At 43.0% G+C, this 16,404-nt stretch overlaps 1 protein-coding gene across 2 annotated transcripts in view; it reads right to left on the bottom strand.

Annotated features, from left to right (window-relative positions):
- The window catches only part of LOC144699883 (centrosomal protein of 95 kDa-like), a 57,472-nt gene that overhangs the window by 27,992 nt on the left and 13,076 nt on the right, over window positions 1–16,404 (bottom strand). For both annotated transcript variants that reach the window (XM_078571226.1, XM_078571228.1), the window contains 5 exons: window positions 7,235–7,352; window positions 5,065–5,174; window positions 4,698–4,841; window positions 2,537–2,811; window positions 1,406–1,463 (listed from right to left, as the gene is read on the bottom strand). In XM_078571226.1, coding sequence (XP_078427352.1) covers window positions 1,406–1,463; window positions 2,537–2,811; window positions 4,698–4,841; window positions 5,065–5,174; window positions 7,235–7,352 — 705 coding nt within the window. The remainder of the gene's footprint in view (window positions 1–1,405; window positions 1,464–2,536; window positions 2,812–4,697; window positions 4,842–5,064; window positions 5,175–7,234; window positions 7,353–16,404) is intronic.

Genomic DNA, 16,404 nt, shown 5'->3' with positions numbered 1-16,404 from the left:
CTTCTCAGAGTCTCTCTCAATGAAATATTTTTCTTTGTTGAGTGTTATAAAATAGCTCCTTAAATGTTTGCCACTGCTTCTCTACCATCCTACTTTTAGCCTATTTTCCCAATCCACTTAGCCAACTCAGTCTTCATACTTTTGTAATTGCCTTTTCTTAAAGCTTAGAACTCTAGTCTTAGAGCCACTTTTCTCACCATCAAACTGATTGCGAAATTCTGCCAGGTTATGATGACTGTTGTCACTTCTTTACTATGAAGTTATTATTTAACCCAGTCTCATTATACAGGAGGTGGTCTAAAACAGCCTGCTCCCTGGCTGGCTCTAGAACGTATTGCTCTAAGTGTCTAAGCACTCAAGTCTTGGAAGGGGCTTGAGCCCACAACCATCTGATTCAGATAAGAAATTGCCATCACTAGGCCAAGCCTGGCACAAGTCAGGAGCACAAAAGAGAACAGTTCAATTTCTGGTTCATCAGAACTGGGAGATCATCTATTCTGATGAAGGTACTAGCTAAATTGCATTGTTTTGAGGGAGACACATGAACAGGACGGACCTGGGTCCTGATGCACACGCACAAATACTTGATTAAAAAAGCATATGGGATACTTGGCTTTGTAGATAGGGAGAAGGAATACAAAAACAAGTAAAGGTTATGCTAAACCTTTATGAATCTCTGGTTAGCCCTCAGCTGGAATATGGTGCACAAGTTTGGGTACCACGCTTTAAAGGAAGGATGTCAAGTTCCTGGAAATGGTGCAGAGGTGGTTTACCCAGAATGAGGGATTTCAGTTAAGTGGAGAAATTGGGACCTTTCACCTTAGAGCAGAGAAGATTAAAGACCTAATAAAGATATTCAAAATAATGAGGGGTTTTGTTAAAGTTGGTAGAGAGAAATTAGTTCTTCTGGCAAGTAACCAGAGGTCCTATATTCAAAATAATTGGCAAAAGTAGTAGAGAAATGAGGATTTTCCACCCCATCCCACAACCATAGGGAATAATATCTAGAAAACACTACTTGAAAAGGGTGGTGTAATTTGATTCCATAAGAGCTTCCAAAAGACAACTGAATATGCACTTGAAAAGATTATGGGGAAAAAAGCTGGAATATTGGACTAAATTGGCCAGCTCCTTCAAAGAGATAGCACGGTGTGAAGGACTAAATAACCTTCTGTGCTGAGAATCTATTAAGGATCCACACCTGAAATATTGTTTATTTTCTCTACAAATGCTGCAGACCTGCTGAGTATTTCCAGCACTTTGATTACAAAAGAACTACAATTCTTTGCAAACTAAATTTGAAACAAAATCTAGCATACCATTCTTAACAAATAGGGCAGAGAACTATATTGATGTATACATATAATATGCAATGAGGAGGTGAAGCAGTAAACAATATTCTCACCTGGGCATAACCTTGATAGTGTCATCTTTGTAGGAATATTTTCATGTGTATCTGGAAACTAAAGATAATAGGGCAATTCAAGACATCAAGGAAACAAAAAAGATCATTTAGCATTTGCTTCACTCAAAGCAGCTTGCAAATTGCAGAAATTTCAAAGTTATTAACTAAAAGATAAGCACAAGGAAAGAGAGATAGCAAATTCATTTCGATCTCAAATGAATAATTTTTCACGAGAGGAAAACAGAAAATAAAGGAAAAACTCAGCAGGTCTGACAGCACCTGTGGAGAGAAAAACAGTTGATGTTTTGAGTCCGTATGACCCTTCTTCAGACCCTTCACATGTTCATTCAGACATAAAACTCCCTTCCACCATGTAAAGCAGTTAACAGGCAAGTATTAAACTCAAAATTGTGTTTAGAAACTCATTTTCCAAAGTGCTAAACATTTAGCAGGTGTTTATATTGTGCACTCACATCCACTCTGAGGCATCGTTATAATGAGTCATGCTATTCTGAATTCACTTTGCAGTTTTATGAAAACAACCTGCGTCTCCTCTTTTCTATATTTACAGCTGAATGGCCTACTCCTGCTTCTAATTCATGTGGTACAGACTGTTGCCGCTCTAAACTTTTGCACCATTCTACTGCGTATTATTTTCCTTTTCACAACTTGGTGGTCTTTTAGATTTGAAAAAAGCAGCTCCCTGCTTCATTGTATGCAGTTTGTAGATGATTCAACTGTTAACTTCCAGTGTAACTTGAGTATTTGTTCCTTCTTTCCCCTTTAACTTCTCTTTCCTCACCTCAAACCTGACTTAAAATGTTTGTTTCAGCTCCCAAAGTGTTACAGCCAGAAGTTATTTTTCTTTTTACAGATGTTACTTTTGGTTCTTTAAAATTTCTAGCATTTGCAGTTTCCCCCCCCACCCCTTTTTATTGTACCAATGCAGCAATTTAAAAAAGTTGCCCAAATCAACATGGTTAACCCGAGCATCCAGTGAGAGTTACATTTACTGTCAAGCACAAACACTGATGTTTAAAGGAAAAGTAAGTTTAATGCAGGCTCCACAAAATGGCCTACAAACACAATGACTTGCATCCAAAAGTACATTCAAAATTTCAGCCTACTCACGTTACGAACACTGGATACAGATTTCACTTTCTGCGCTCCTGCAAGAATTGGAGTTCTTCTCTGGGAACTGGGTTCATCTTTCTGATTGACCATTAATGCTGTGCCAGAGCTAGACTGATAACAGGTCAGATGTGCACCTTGGACTGCAGGCCTATACTCCGGTGGATGGTAAGGAGACTGCAAAGGAATTGCAGGACGAATGGGCTCCCCAAGCTGCAGAGCATTAGTGTTTAATCCAATGGAATGATTTATTGATGGTGTGTTGTCAGCAGACCCTTTTAAAAAGAGAGAAAAATAATCTATTTTTTTGAAAAACTTGTCCAGTAAGAGATATTGGGCCAGTGGCCTATAGATGTACTGCAACGGCAATATTTGCCACAAACACCCATTAAGTTAAACTGCTGTGCTCTCCAATTTTACAGCAACAATTCACACCGCAGTTAACTGGAAAAATTACTAGAATATGCAGTACTGAGACCTATTGCATTATACTTGGCTTTCCAACAAGTCTTACCAGTGTTGTCATCAGATAGAGGATGGGCATTTTCAGCAAGGTACAAGGGTCTATACAGGGCAGGTTGAATTGGCTACTCTTCATGGGCTATCTAGACATCCAAGTCTAGTACCCTGTGCAAGGCTTAATATCACAGAATTGTTATGGTGTAGGAGGCCATTTGGCCCATCGTGTCTAAAAATATAATCACTAATGTTTAAATTCAGGTCCTCACATGAGGAGTGTTGGCAATGCTGGCAAGCAGGGGTACCTGCTGTGATAGAGCACACTAGACCCTCATGGGAGTCCACCAATAGCACAGTAGCAGAGAGAAAAAAAAATGCTTGGAGCAGACACTCCAGGCCCATCCCTCAGTTGCCATTCAAAGTCTTGGACCAGATCTAGCTATAGCCTGGCATCCAATAGCATTTTCTGTAAGTTATACTTGCCCCTGCACCCTTCAGCACCAAAACATTTTTCCCCGTGATGCTGCTGAAAGTGCAAGCTGATGAACTGCGCAGTAAAGGAAAGAGAATCTTTAAACTTCAACAAACAGAACAACTAACTGTATCGCCTTAACCAGGTTGAAGGATTAAAAGATAAATAGTGAAAGGAGTGAAAAAGGGGTGCAAAATTCAATCTCAAAACAACCAAAGAAAAAAATGAAAAAGACAGAATATTGGATGTCTGAAATGGTAACTTTGCCATTAATGAGCATCTGGAATTTTACTAGAGAGACAGGTCATTACATCGGCTCCTGACAATCCTATGTATTATTACTCTGGATTGCTATTTCTGCTTTTCAGAACGTTAGGTATTACCTATACAGTGAAATTACTGCAAACGAAATAATTATCCAATGTAATCACAAAATAAAAAATTTTAAATAATGGTATCAAATTGCTTCAATGGCAAAGCAAGAGACAAGCAACTTGTGTGCATCACACTGCTTTAGGTTGTTGGTACAGCACACTAGCACTAAAGAAATTGATCCATTGCCATCAACACGACTCCTCAGGTGACTAGATTTAAACTGGATGAGCTGGTTTAATTTATACTTCATTTCCCTGGAGATAGACTGTCCTTAATAAAAACAGAAAATGCTGGAAATACTCAGCAGCTGAGGTAGCATCTGTGGGGACAGAAACATGGCTAACATTTCAGGTCAATGACCTTTCTTCAGAACTGGAAAATTTAGAGATGTAACTTTTGTCCAATATCATTATGCATTTTGTTCTATAATTAATAATTCCTGTCATCCACCCCATCTCATTTGTTCCCTTCTCCCCTCGCCAGCTTTCGCAGCCTCTACTTGCTTAAAACCAGTTTACATCTCTACATTTTTCCAGTTCTGATGAAAGGTCATTCACCTGAAACATTATCTCCATTTCTCTCTCCACAATGCTGCCTAACCTGCAGAGTATTTCCAGCATCTGCCAGATTTTGCTTTTATAATGTCCTTACTTTTGCTCAAAAGACAAGGGGCCAGGCTGCAGGGTGGATAAAAAAAAAATCTAAAGCAGCCTCAGGATTCAAATTCACAAACTCCTAGACAAAAACAATTCGAAGTATTTCCATGCAAGCAAAAGAATTAACAAAACAAAATCAAATTTGTCACCCATCTATAGGTTACTGCTGTTTATAAACAAACATTATTTTCCTACTTACTTCCTGGTTGTAGCATTTCTTCCTCATTAGTATTAGCTACAGTGGCAGAACCAGAAAGAAAGGAGCATATCCCATTTTTTCCTTGGTCCAAGATCTTCAACTTCTGTTCTGATTCCTTGACACTACGATGAAATTCAGGCAAGTCTCAAGAAAGAAAAGACAGACAAAAGTAAAAGGACAAAAAACAAATTTTAAAAAGCATCAAAGTTGCATTTGAGGCTCCAATGAAAAGTAATAATAGAAACAGACATAGCAATGGATTTCTTTTTAAAAGCAATGAAATTTCTAATATAAAGCACACGGTAAGGCTAACATAACCACAGACCACAATACTACTCTCTTACTAAAAAGATTCATCAGTGATTACCTGTGCTCTTTCTGTGGCTGTATGTACAGGCAGATTCACCAAGCCGGATGAGCTCATTGGTGGATTCAGATCCATCCCCATCCCAGGTGGGAACAGAAGATGATGAGGAGCTAGAACAGTTAAAAATATATTAAAATATCTATTTTTTAACATATTTTTTAATGAAATGAGAAAATTCAGATCAAAATAATTTGCATCTTTGTGCAAGTTTCAACAGCCCATTAAAAAAATATTGGAGTGGGTTAGAAGTAGCAACAATAGTAAAAGCAAAACACTTGTATTTATATAAAGTCATCTCATCTTTGGGACTCCCTAAATTACTTCACAGCCAATTAATTTGTTTTGAAATGCTATCATGATGAGAACATTGTTACAAACTTGGGATCGTTTTGTAGTTACAGTCTTGGATTCAGTTGCATCAGTTGTTCTCAAAAGGCAAGAGCCTCTTATTTTGATAGGAATTATCTCGCACAGCCTCATATCCATATGCCTTAAACTCTCCACTAAACTCCATTTTCCAGACTTCCCGTTCTTGCAAACATCACTCCGTCACACATCTGCCGGCTGACAAGAAATCCACGATCTGGTTGAAACCTTGCTGCATGTCACTTATCACACCATGATGACCTGTTCAACCACCTACTGCTGACATCTCGGTGCCCCACATGGAGCACCCTTCCTGAACAAGATCTACCAGCAGATATCCTTTGGATCAAGGAAAGGGAAACATGGGAATCACTAACAAGTTCTTAGTGACAAACAAACATCATCTGTCAAATGGCAGGCTTTGAACTGCCATTAGGCAATGGTGGTCCTTGCTAAATAGGTTCAGGACAGGCCAGGGCCCCTGTGTAGCCAACTGCTGGGGTCTCAGTACAAACCCCTTATGCATTTGTGCAAAGGCATAAATCGAAGAGTGTCCCCTCTACAGACAAGTGGCAGACTAATCACCTTAAACTCAGCACCTGAGGCTTTTGCTTGGTTTTGGGGATTTGCATTTGCTAAATAAATATACACTCATAACAGGATCTTGAGTGCAACAATAGAACTCCCTTGTGTCATGATATCAGTGGATATCAGTGTTACTTTCACATTAATTAAATCTAAAACCAGATTGAGTTGCATTTGGCAAGCTGGATTTGAATCACTGAGCTGCTTTATTTGTACGATGATGAATGTGCAGAACAGGTTACAATCAGATTCACAGATCAAATTGACAACCTATTCTGTGCAATAACGAACAGTTTATACACTATGCCAAGTTATCCTACTTTATAAAGATGATTCACCCCACTGATTAAGTTCTTTGCCTTTTTGAAAAAAGTCTTTCCGGCTCTGCTATAGGTTCGATTACAAAAGATTGACTGTTTTGTAGAGATGTTTAAAATTTTGCTGTATTTGTTAAAGTAATCAAAAAACTTCCAATATAACAGGTAGGTATTTAGAGACAAGCCAATAAATTTTATATTTTTCATAGCCTGGCTAGCTCATTAATATCTATCTCAAAACAGCTTTTAAAAAATTACTTGTAACAATAACTTATCGTTCAAGACATATTGTCCACCACCCACCCCATCCTATAGAAAATGGTGAAAAACCTAAAGCATGATTGACAATTTGCAAATTTAGTTTCTGCATTAGAAATGCTAGCTCAGACAGGATCATTTGTGAGAAGGCCACCCAACCCCCTTTCAAATAGTACCATGCAATCTTTTACATCTACCTGAACAGGGAGGCTAGGAGACAATGTTCCCTGTAAGCTGCACAGCCACCATCACAGGCCGCACACAAGTTGGTCCCTTTAAGATATGTGCGCGTGCAGCCGTGCAAAAAAAATTTAAGAAGCCATGCACCCAAATAAATCACCCGTACTCATTTTTTCTGTAGTGCAAGTTGGTGGAGGATCTTTTTAACATAAATTTACAAAGGTCTGACAACACAGCCCTCCTCAGGGCTGCATTTTAAATGACAGCCTAGGTTGTGTACCCATGCCTTGGGTTCAAATTCTGCTCCACTGCCTTCTAACTCAGAAGACAGGATACCAACTGACACCAAACTGACACAAAGTAATTGTTCGCTGCTTGCCAAACAGAAGTAATTCAGTCACATCTTTGAATGCAGGAAACAAAATTTACTTAAGTTCTCTATAAATTCAGAAAATAGACTCTACGCTTTTGATGGATGTGCTCCTGGTCCAGGTCCCCTCTCTTTGTATGGGTCCCGGAGTTCCTCTTGAAGTACGCCTCTTATTACAGATATTGCTTCACTGGACAGCAAGTCAGGATCACCTATTTTAAAATATAAAAATATTAGAAACAGGAGAAAAAAAATGGTCAAACTATGTGCAGATTTTGTATTTACCAAAATAAAAAGGCAATAAATTGTTTTGCCAACATTTCCTCTGGCAAATTTTTTTCCCCTCCCCTCCCAAAGGAATCAACTTCATGTTAAGAAAAATTGCATACTTTAAAGTCATGCATTAGTATATTACCCGATTGGTCACTATTCATGTGAGCCTTGACAGGTTATCTCACCACATGGGCCATTACAGCTGGGTAAGAACAACATTGGTCTCAATTGGGTTGCTGGTTAGCAACTTCGAGCAAGCAGCATGACCAATTTTCCACTTCTTAAAGCGGGGCATGGACCAATTTTCCACTTCTTAAGCGGGGCACGGAGGCCAAGTGTACCATTCCTTTTGCCATTTCAGCAGAGATAAGATAACTGACCAGAGCAGATTGGGATTCAAATCTTTTTCCCGTCAGTATCACTCATTAACTAACTGGATAAAAAGTCCCAAATTCCAAACATCTTTTGGTACAGGGAAAGTGCAAAAAGAAACAAGTGTACAGAAAAATTAGAACCTTACTGGACAAGTCAGTTAATGCAGCCAAAATCATAGATTTTTGAAAAAATAGTTCTGCATAAGTCCTTGACAGCGTATGTAAAAACAGAATATATTTCATCCTGAGCGAGACAGAGCCAGAGTGAGCGTGGGTATTGACAATTTGGTGCACAGTGCAGAGGGGAAGAGGTGTTCTTTGCATTTTTTCTTTGCTATCCAACTACTTAAATCTTCAGAGTGGCCTTGCCCTGCTGCAGCAGTAGAGGCTACAAGGGAGAGAAATGACAGGCAAGTAGTGGGCAAGGTTGGGTAACTATTTACTACTTTTATCGCTTATATTTTAAGGTCTTTTTGTGGTTTATAGTTTGTATATTCTGTAGTAACGAGGATCAGGAAAGAAGGGCCCAAGAGTAATTGATTTAAAAGGTTTAATTTAAAGGGATAAGTCATGGCAGGAGAGCTCGAAGCCGTGGTGTGCTCCTTGTGGGAAGCCGGGAACATTTCCAGTGCCCGGGACCAGCATATGTGCAGCAAGTGTGTCCAGCTACAGCTCCTGGAAGCTTGGGTTTCAGAGCTGGAATGGCAGCTGGGGACACTGTGGAGCATCCACAAGTCTGAGAACATCGTGGATAACACGTTTAGAGGGGTGGTCACACTGAAGATGAAGGGACTTGAGGAAGGAAGGGAATGTGTGACCACCAGGCAGTCCAAGAGAAATAGGCAGTTCAGGAGTCCTCTGGGGTCCCGCTCGCAAATCAGTATTCCATTTTGGAGGCTGACGAGGGCACTGATTCCTCCAGGGAGCACGGACAGAGCCAAGCTTCTGGCACCACAAGCAATCTGTCTGTACAGGAGGGAAGGAAGAGCAATAGTAATAGGGGACTCTATAGTCAGGGGAACAGATGGGCGCTACTGTGGTCGTCAATGTGACTCCAGGATTGTGTGTTGCCTCCCTGGTGCCAGGGTCCGGGATGTCACTGAACGGCTGCAGGACATCCTGAAGGGGGAGGGTGATAAGGCAGAGGTCATGGTACATGGTGGCACCAATGACATAGGTAAAAAGAGGGATGAGGTCTTGCATCAAAACTTCAGGGAGTTAGGCAGTAGACTGAAAAGCAGGACCTCTTGAGTTGTAGTCTCTGGATTACTCCCAGTGCCACGTGCAAGCGAGCACAGAAATAGGAGAATAGCGCAAATGAAGGCAAGGCTTAAGAGTTGGTGCAGGAGGGAGGGTTTTAGATTCCTGGATCACTGGGACCGTTCCTGGGGAAGGTGGGACCTGTACAAGCGGGACGGTCTACATCTGAACCAGAGCGGGACTAACATCCTTGCTGTTGGGAGGAATTTAAACTAATTTGGCAGGGGGGAGGGGACACAATGTTAGCAGAATAGGGACACATCATAATACAGTAAAACAATCAAGTCAGAGGGAGTACAGCTGTATTAAATTTCAGGGGAGTAAGGCAAGGCTAGATGGCCTCTACATTAATGCCAGGAGTATTATAGGTAAAACAGATGAATTAAGGGCAAGGATTGACATGTGGAATTGTGATATAGTAGCCATCACAGAGATGTGGTTGAGGGAGGGGCAGGATTGGCAGCTCAACATTCCGGGATATAGAATCTTCAGGCGAGACAGGGGAGAGGTAAAAGAGGAGGAGGCATTGCATTATTAGTTAAGGAGTAGGTTACTGCAGTAAGGAGAGATGATATCTTGGAGGGGGAATTGAATGAAGCTTTGTGGGTAGAGTTCAGGAATAAAAAAGGGGCAGCCACATTGTTAGGTGTTTATTATAGACCCCCGGATAGTCAGCGAGAAATTGAGGAGCAAATATGTGCAGAGTTTGCAGAGGTGTGTAAAAACAATAATAGGGTAATTATATTAGGTGATTTCAACTTTCCCAACATTAATTGGGATAGACATAGTGTTAAGGGCTTGGATGGAGTGGATTTCTTGAAATGTGTACAGGTGAACTTTTTAGGTCAATATGTAGAGGGTCCATCAAGGGACAATACAGTGCTGGACCTAATTCTGGGGATTGAAGCCAGACAGGTAGCTAAGGTGGTGGTGGGGGAGCATTTTAGTGATAGCGACCATAACATGGTACAATTTAAGCTTATTATGGACAAAGAAATAGACAAGTTGCAAAAAAATGTTTTGGATTGGGGGTGGTGGGGGGAGTGGATTTCAGTAAAATAAGGCAGGATCTGGCCAAGGTAGACAGCTACTTGTGGGGAAATCTTCAGAAGAGCAGGGGGGTGGGGGTGGGATGTTGGATGTTCGACAAGGAAATGGGGATGGTACAGGTTCAACATGTTCCCTTTAGGGTGATGACCAGAGATATTCAGGTTACGATGAGAAGGAAATGAGAAAGGCTTTTAGCAGGTACAAGGGGAGCAAATCAGCAGAGGCATTAGTGGAGTACAGACAGTGCAAGGTGGAGCTTAAGAAAGCAATTAGGAGAGCAAAGAGGGATATGCGAAAGCTCTGGCTGGTAAAAGTAGGGAAAATCACAAGATATTCTATATGTATATCAATGGGAAGAGTATAACCAGGGAAAGAGTAGGGCCCATAAGGGACCAAGGGGGCAATCTATGGGTGGAGCCAGAGGACATCACTAGAGTGTTGAACAAATACTTCACATTGGTGTTCACCCAAGAGAATGAGGGTGAAGGTATGGAACTCGGGGAGAGGAACTGCAAGGTTCTTGAGCAAATTGATATAGGGAGTGACAAGGTATTGGAGGTGTTGGCAGGCTTAAAAATGTGTACAAATCCCCAGGTCTGGATGATTTGTGTCCCAGACTGCTGAGGGAGGCAAGGAAGGAGATCGCAGGGGCTCTGACCCAAATTTTTAATTCCTCTTTGGCGGTGGAGAGGAGGTGCCAGAGGACTGGAGAACAGCTAATGTGGTTCCTCTATTTAAGAAGGGTTGTAGAGATAAGCCAGGGAACTACAGACCAGTGAGTCTCATGTCAGTGGTAGGGAAACTATTGGAGAAAGATTCTCTCCTTCAGAATTATCTCCACTTGGAGAGGCAAGGTTTCATCAGGGATAGTCAGCATGGCTTTGTCAGAGGGAGGTCATGCCTAACAAATTTGATTGAATTTTTTGAGGAGGTGACCAGGTGTGTAGATGAGGGTAGTGCAGTTGATGTAGTTTATATGGATTTCAGCAAAGCCTTTGACAAGTTCCCACATAGGGGACTTACAAAGGTGGCAAATGCACATGGGATACAGGGTAATTTAGATTCAAAATTGGCTTAGATGTAGGAGACAGAGGGTGATGACAGAAGGATGCTTTAGTGACTGGAAGCCAGTGTCCAGTGGCGTACCACAGGGATCTATGCTGGGTCCCCTATTATTCGTCATTTATAAACAACACAGGTGACTACGTGGGTGGTAGGATTAGTGAGTTTGCGGATGACACAAAGATTGGCCAGGTGGTTAACAGTGAGGTTGAGTGTCTTGGGCTACAGGAAGATATAGTCGGGATGGTCAAATGGGCAGATAAGTGGCAGATGGAATTTAACCCTGAAAAAAGTGTGAGGTGATACACTTTGGAAGGAGTAATTTGACAAGGAAGTATTCAATGAACGGCATGACACTAGGAAGTTCTGAGGAACTTGGTGTGTGTGTCCATAGATCTCTGAAGGCGGAGGGGCATGTTAGTGGTAAAAAATGGCACATGGGACACTTGCCTTTATCAGTTGAGGCATAGATTACAAAAGTAGGGAGATCATGTTATATAGAACCTTGGTGAAGCCAGAGCTGGAGTACTGTGTGCAGTTCTGGTCGCCACATTATAGGAAGGATGTGATTGCACTGGAGGGGGTGCAGAGGAGATTCACCAGGGTGTTGCCTGGGATTAAACATTTAAGTTATGAAGGAAAGGTTGGATAGACTTGGGTTGTTTTCGTTGGAGCAGGGAAGACTGAGGGGCGACCTGATCGAGGTGTACAAGATTAGCTACGAGGAGAGATTGTATAGGTTGGGGTTATTTTCCTTTGAACAAAGAAGGCTGAGAGGTGACTTGATTAAGGTGTACAAAATTATGAGGGGAATAGATAGAGTGGACAGGATAAAATTGTTTCCCTTGGTGGAGAATTCTAGAACCAGGGGGCATAGATGCAAGATAAGTGGCAGAAGGTATAGGGGGGACATGAGGAAGAATTTATTTATTTATTTATTTATTTTTTACACACAGAGGGTAGTGGGTGTCTGGAATTCACTGCCCAAGTTGGTGGTAGAGGCAGAAACTCTTTTAATAAGTACCTGGATCTGCATCTTAAGTGCTGCAAGCTGCAGGGCTATAGGCCGGGTGCAGGAAGGTGGGATTAGAAAGGCCACCTGGGTGTCCTCGGGCTGGCATGGACAAGATGGGCTGAATGGCCTCCTATGGTTCTATTATGAGGGGCATGGACAGAATGGATGGGGAGCAGCTGTTCCCCTTAGTTGCAGGGTCAGTCACAAGGGGACATAAGTTCAAGGTGAGGGACAGGAGGTTTAGGGAGGGGATGAGGGGAAAAAAATCTTTTTACCCAGAGGGTGGTGACGGCCTAGAATGCACTGCCTGGGAGGGTGGTGGAGGCGGGTTGCCTCACATCCTTTAAAAAGTACCTAGATGAGCACTTAGCCTTGAATGTTATGACGTGCCAAGTGCTGGTAAATGGGATTAGGTAGGTAGGTCAGATGTTTCTCACGTGTTGGTGCAGACTTGATGGGCCGAAGGGCCTCTTTTGCAATGAGAGATTGTGATTTCATCCAAATAAGTGACAAAATACAAAGCTACAGAACTCCTTTAAATCAAAAGTCACTGGATGATCATAATATGGAAAAGTTTATTTTGGATCAACTATTAGTTTGCACCTTGGCTGGAAGCAAAATGGTATAGAAGAGACGGATAATGGGAAACAGCAGATGAAGCCAGTATCACAAAAACTACTACTATTTGTATGTGATGCCCCAAAAGAGCATTAGCAATAAAAAAAAATATTGTGCTCAACTTTAAAACCAATATCTAGAATTAGAAAAAGACAAATTTGGTCCAGTATTGTATTGAATCTACTGTGGTGCCCAGCAATTACAAAAAAAACTTTGGCAAACCGTCAGATAACAAGTACAGCACAGAAACAGGTCATTCAATTAGTCATTGCCAGCGTTTATGCTCCTGACTTGGTGCTTTTCCTTACCCACCCGAGCAAAACTTCACTAAGTGGGCTAATCCACCCAAGCTACAATTGGAAATTCCTTTTATGAAGGAGACTGCCATCAAAAAAATAACAGACACGGTGGGCTCAACACTATGCTGGGGTGCCGAGAGCAGTATCTGCACCTGGAAGTCAGCAGCCTTTCAACTTCCAGGCCCGATAAAATATCAATTGGGGCTCGTTAATTTCCAGGACGAGTTTGAGGCCTTCATCCCACCCAGTGTTGGAGGGTGGGTTGCACGGCCTCAGGGGTCATTGACCTTGACCCAAAACAAGTTCACAGCCAGGACCCCTGGCATGGGACAGCTTTGGGGACCCAGCAAATGCAGGATCACTTCAAACCTCCCAGGATAATTTGTCGAGCAGTCTGCAGGCTTCTACGGCAGTGCATTTTATTTTGAATTCTGCTGTCTCCAAACCTTGGCACAGATCAGAGGTGGCATTCTTTTTTTAAACCTGAACAAGTTCACTGATTCTTTGTAGGCAGGAGTTGTCTGGTTGTTGCTTGTTTTCTTCCAGAGATGTCTGCACCATTGGGGCGAGGGGAGAGACAGGGAAGAAGGGTCAAACCAGCCCCTAGATTAAACGAGGACTTCCTCCGAGCCCTCCTACATGCAGTCTCTGATGCCTACCCATAGGAAGAGGATGCTGAGCTAGACACATGCAGCCTGGGTGGTGGTGGCCAAGGAGGTCGGTAGTATTGGGCTCATCAGAAGGACATATTCCCAATGCCAGAAAAGGCTCGTGATCTCATCTCACGAGGCCGGCCAGGGTAAGGCCTCAGTATGGGCAATCTTGTACCAGTGTGCTACAGGGCACACTCACGAATGCAGGAGGAAAGTGAGTTTGGCTTGAGCTCAAAGGCAGCATGATGCAACAAAGGCATATTGACGATGGTCATTGTGCTTTTAGAGCTTTGGTCCAGTTGTGGGGTGGGTGGTTGGCAGAATGTGCATATGATGGATGAGCACAGCCTCCAGGATGGCATACACTTTACTAATAAATGGGTAGGCAGCATTAATAATCTGAAATTGTTAATGAGTGCACTCTTACACATCTTTTCAGGAGAAGCAAACCCACAATCCCCTTGAGCAAGCCCATGCAGGCAGGGGAGTTCCGAACCTTATCGTAGTGGTTTCCTTCAAGGAGGACGGGCTGACACTCACGGACAGAGTCCTCCAGGCAGAGGCAAGATTGGAGAAAGGCCTGCATCTGGTGGGTTGGCAAAAGGTTCAGTCAAATAGAAAAAGGGGACAGGGCAAGTGCAAGATTAATGGGGGGGCAGCATGATTCAATGAAGCTTGTTAATGTTAGTTCAAACGTTGAAACCCTCAAGCTTCATCATCTGAAGCTTCAGATTATCCTTCAAGTGCGCATTGTGTCTGCAGATCTAATCTCTCATGTTAGAGATGAGTAAGGTTGCTGAGCATGTTGTCATAGTGGCTCGCTGATGTGGCAAGGTCAGTGATGCCCATTAACCCCTCCTCATTTTGTCACAGGATAAGCCTCTTTAGATCATCCTCCTCCAGATGCCGTGCCATCACTCCCCTCAGAGGAGGAACCACACTCAGAGGATGCAACATCACATCCTCTCTGCACTAAGCACCATCACAGATACTGGCACCTCAGCAGGAATTAATGCATCAGACAGGGGACATTCACAGACTGGAGAGGGCACTTCACATTCGTACGTGCAGCTGCCAGAAAGGTGTGGTAGAAAAGACCTCAAACAGTCGGAGGAGTGTCTGGGGTGATCGGAGACTGATTCCGAGTCGGATGACGAGCCTCAGGAGTCATCCAGAAGGACGGCAGATACTGAATGTCCAGTGCGAGGTCCATGAAGATTTGGCGGGTATACCAGAGGGGTTGTGTGTTCTAGCCCAGGCTGTGGAGGTATCCACCCAGGGCATGTGTACTGCAATTACCCACTCTTTGGAATACAAAGCTTCCTCCATGGACAGACTGGTGACTGCCCTGGAGGTGCAAATCTAGCGCATTGCGGATGCAATTGTCGATATGTGCACAGACCTGTACACTATCAGTCTGGCTCTGAGCTCAGGGGCCCAGGGGAACTGGGAGCTTGGGTGCATACCCAATTCCTGTAAGGTCACCGATTGGCAGGGAGGGCTAGATCGTCCTTGAGGCAGAGGATGAGCAGCAGCTGTCTCCATCTGGAAGCAGCTCTCAGGGCACTTCTGTTGGGGGCAGCATCTCCTCCGTCCATCTGCCATTGACATAGTCCTTGTGCAGAGACACAACAACTGAACATTCTCCTGCCTCTCAGCAGGAGTCTTCTAAAGTGGTGGGCCGCTCAAGGCCACAGCAGTGCAGAGAATGCTCACTGGGGTCATCCAGGGTAAGGGGGGTGGTCTGAAATGGAAACAAAAAAATGCTGGAAAAACTCAGCAGGTCTGACAGCATCTGTGGAGAGAAAGACAGAGTTAACATTGAGTCCGTATGACTCTTCTTCAGAGAAGAGAAGTAAAAATATGTGGTGAAATATATACTGTTTAAGGGGAGGGACGAAAGGTAAAGCTGGATAGAAGGCCAGTGATAGGTGGAGGTGGTCGATCAGCTGCCTCTCTCCAGCGTAGCAAGCAAGTGGAGCACTGCACCAGGGCACCCGTAAACATGGTGACTATTGCGGAGAATTTTTAACGAGACACATGGGTGAGTTGCTTGTCGTCTTTGTTAATATTCCTTTCATGTTTGCAAATAAACCCACATCTCACAAACCCTTACGCTGATGTTTTAATAATGAGCTGTGGCATTTGAATCTTGAGGTAGAGGAAAGCTTGATAATATTGGTGCAGAGCAGGAGGACACTTGTGTTTATATTGGGAAGTGGATAGTGTGTGGACATGACAGTGACAGGACTCGCTCAGTGCACATGGGCAAAGGATTGTACAGATGGCGACCACACATTTCTGATAGGGATATTGGAGACTATTGTAACCTCTACCATATTAAGACATCCCTGGTATCACGGCCATCTTCGCAATCACAGCCAAGGACTTCGACCTGAATGTCACTTTGTTCCCTTATCTCAACCTCTGAGGATTGGCCCCTATTTGCCATGCCCTTATCCTCCAGAGGATCCCCTCTTTGGATAGTGAGGTTATAGAAGGCGCAGTACACTACGACGATCAGGGACATATGTGAGGGGATACTGCAATGCTCTTCCAGATCTATCCAGGCATCAGAATCTCATCTTCAAAAGACCAATGGTCTGCTTGATGATATCCTTGGTGCTTCTGTGATTATCATCGTACCTCCTTTCTGCCTC

This window comes from Cetorhinus maximus, chromosome 24, assembly GCF_964194155.1.
Source record: "Cetorhinus maximus chromosome 24, sCetMax3.hap1.1, whole genome shotgun sequence".
NCBI classification, from domain to species: domain Eukaryota; kingdom Metazoa; phylum Chordata; class Chondrichthyes; order Lamniformes; family Cetorhinidae; genus Cetorhinus; species Cetorhinus maximus.
Note: the sequence above shows the minus strand (reverse complement) of the source record. Positions and strands in the feature narration are given on the sequence as shown.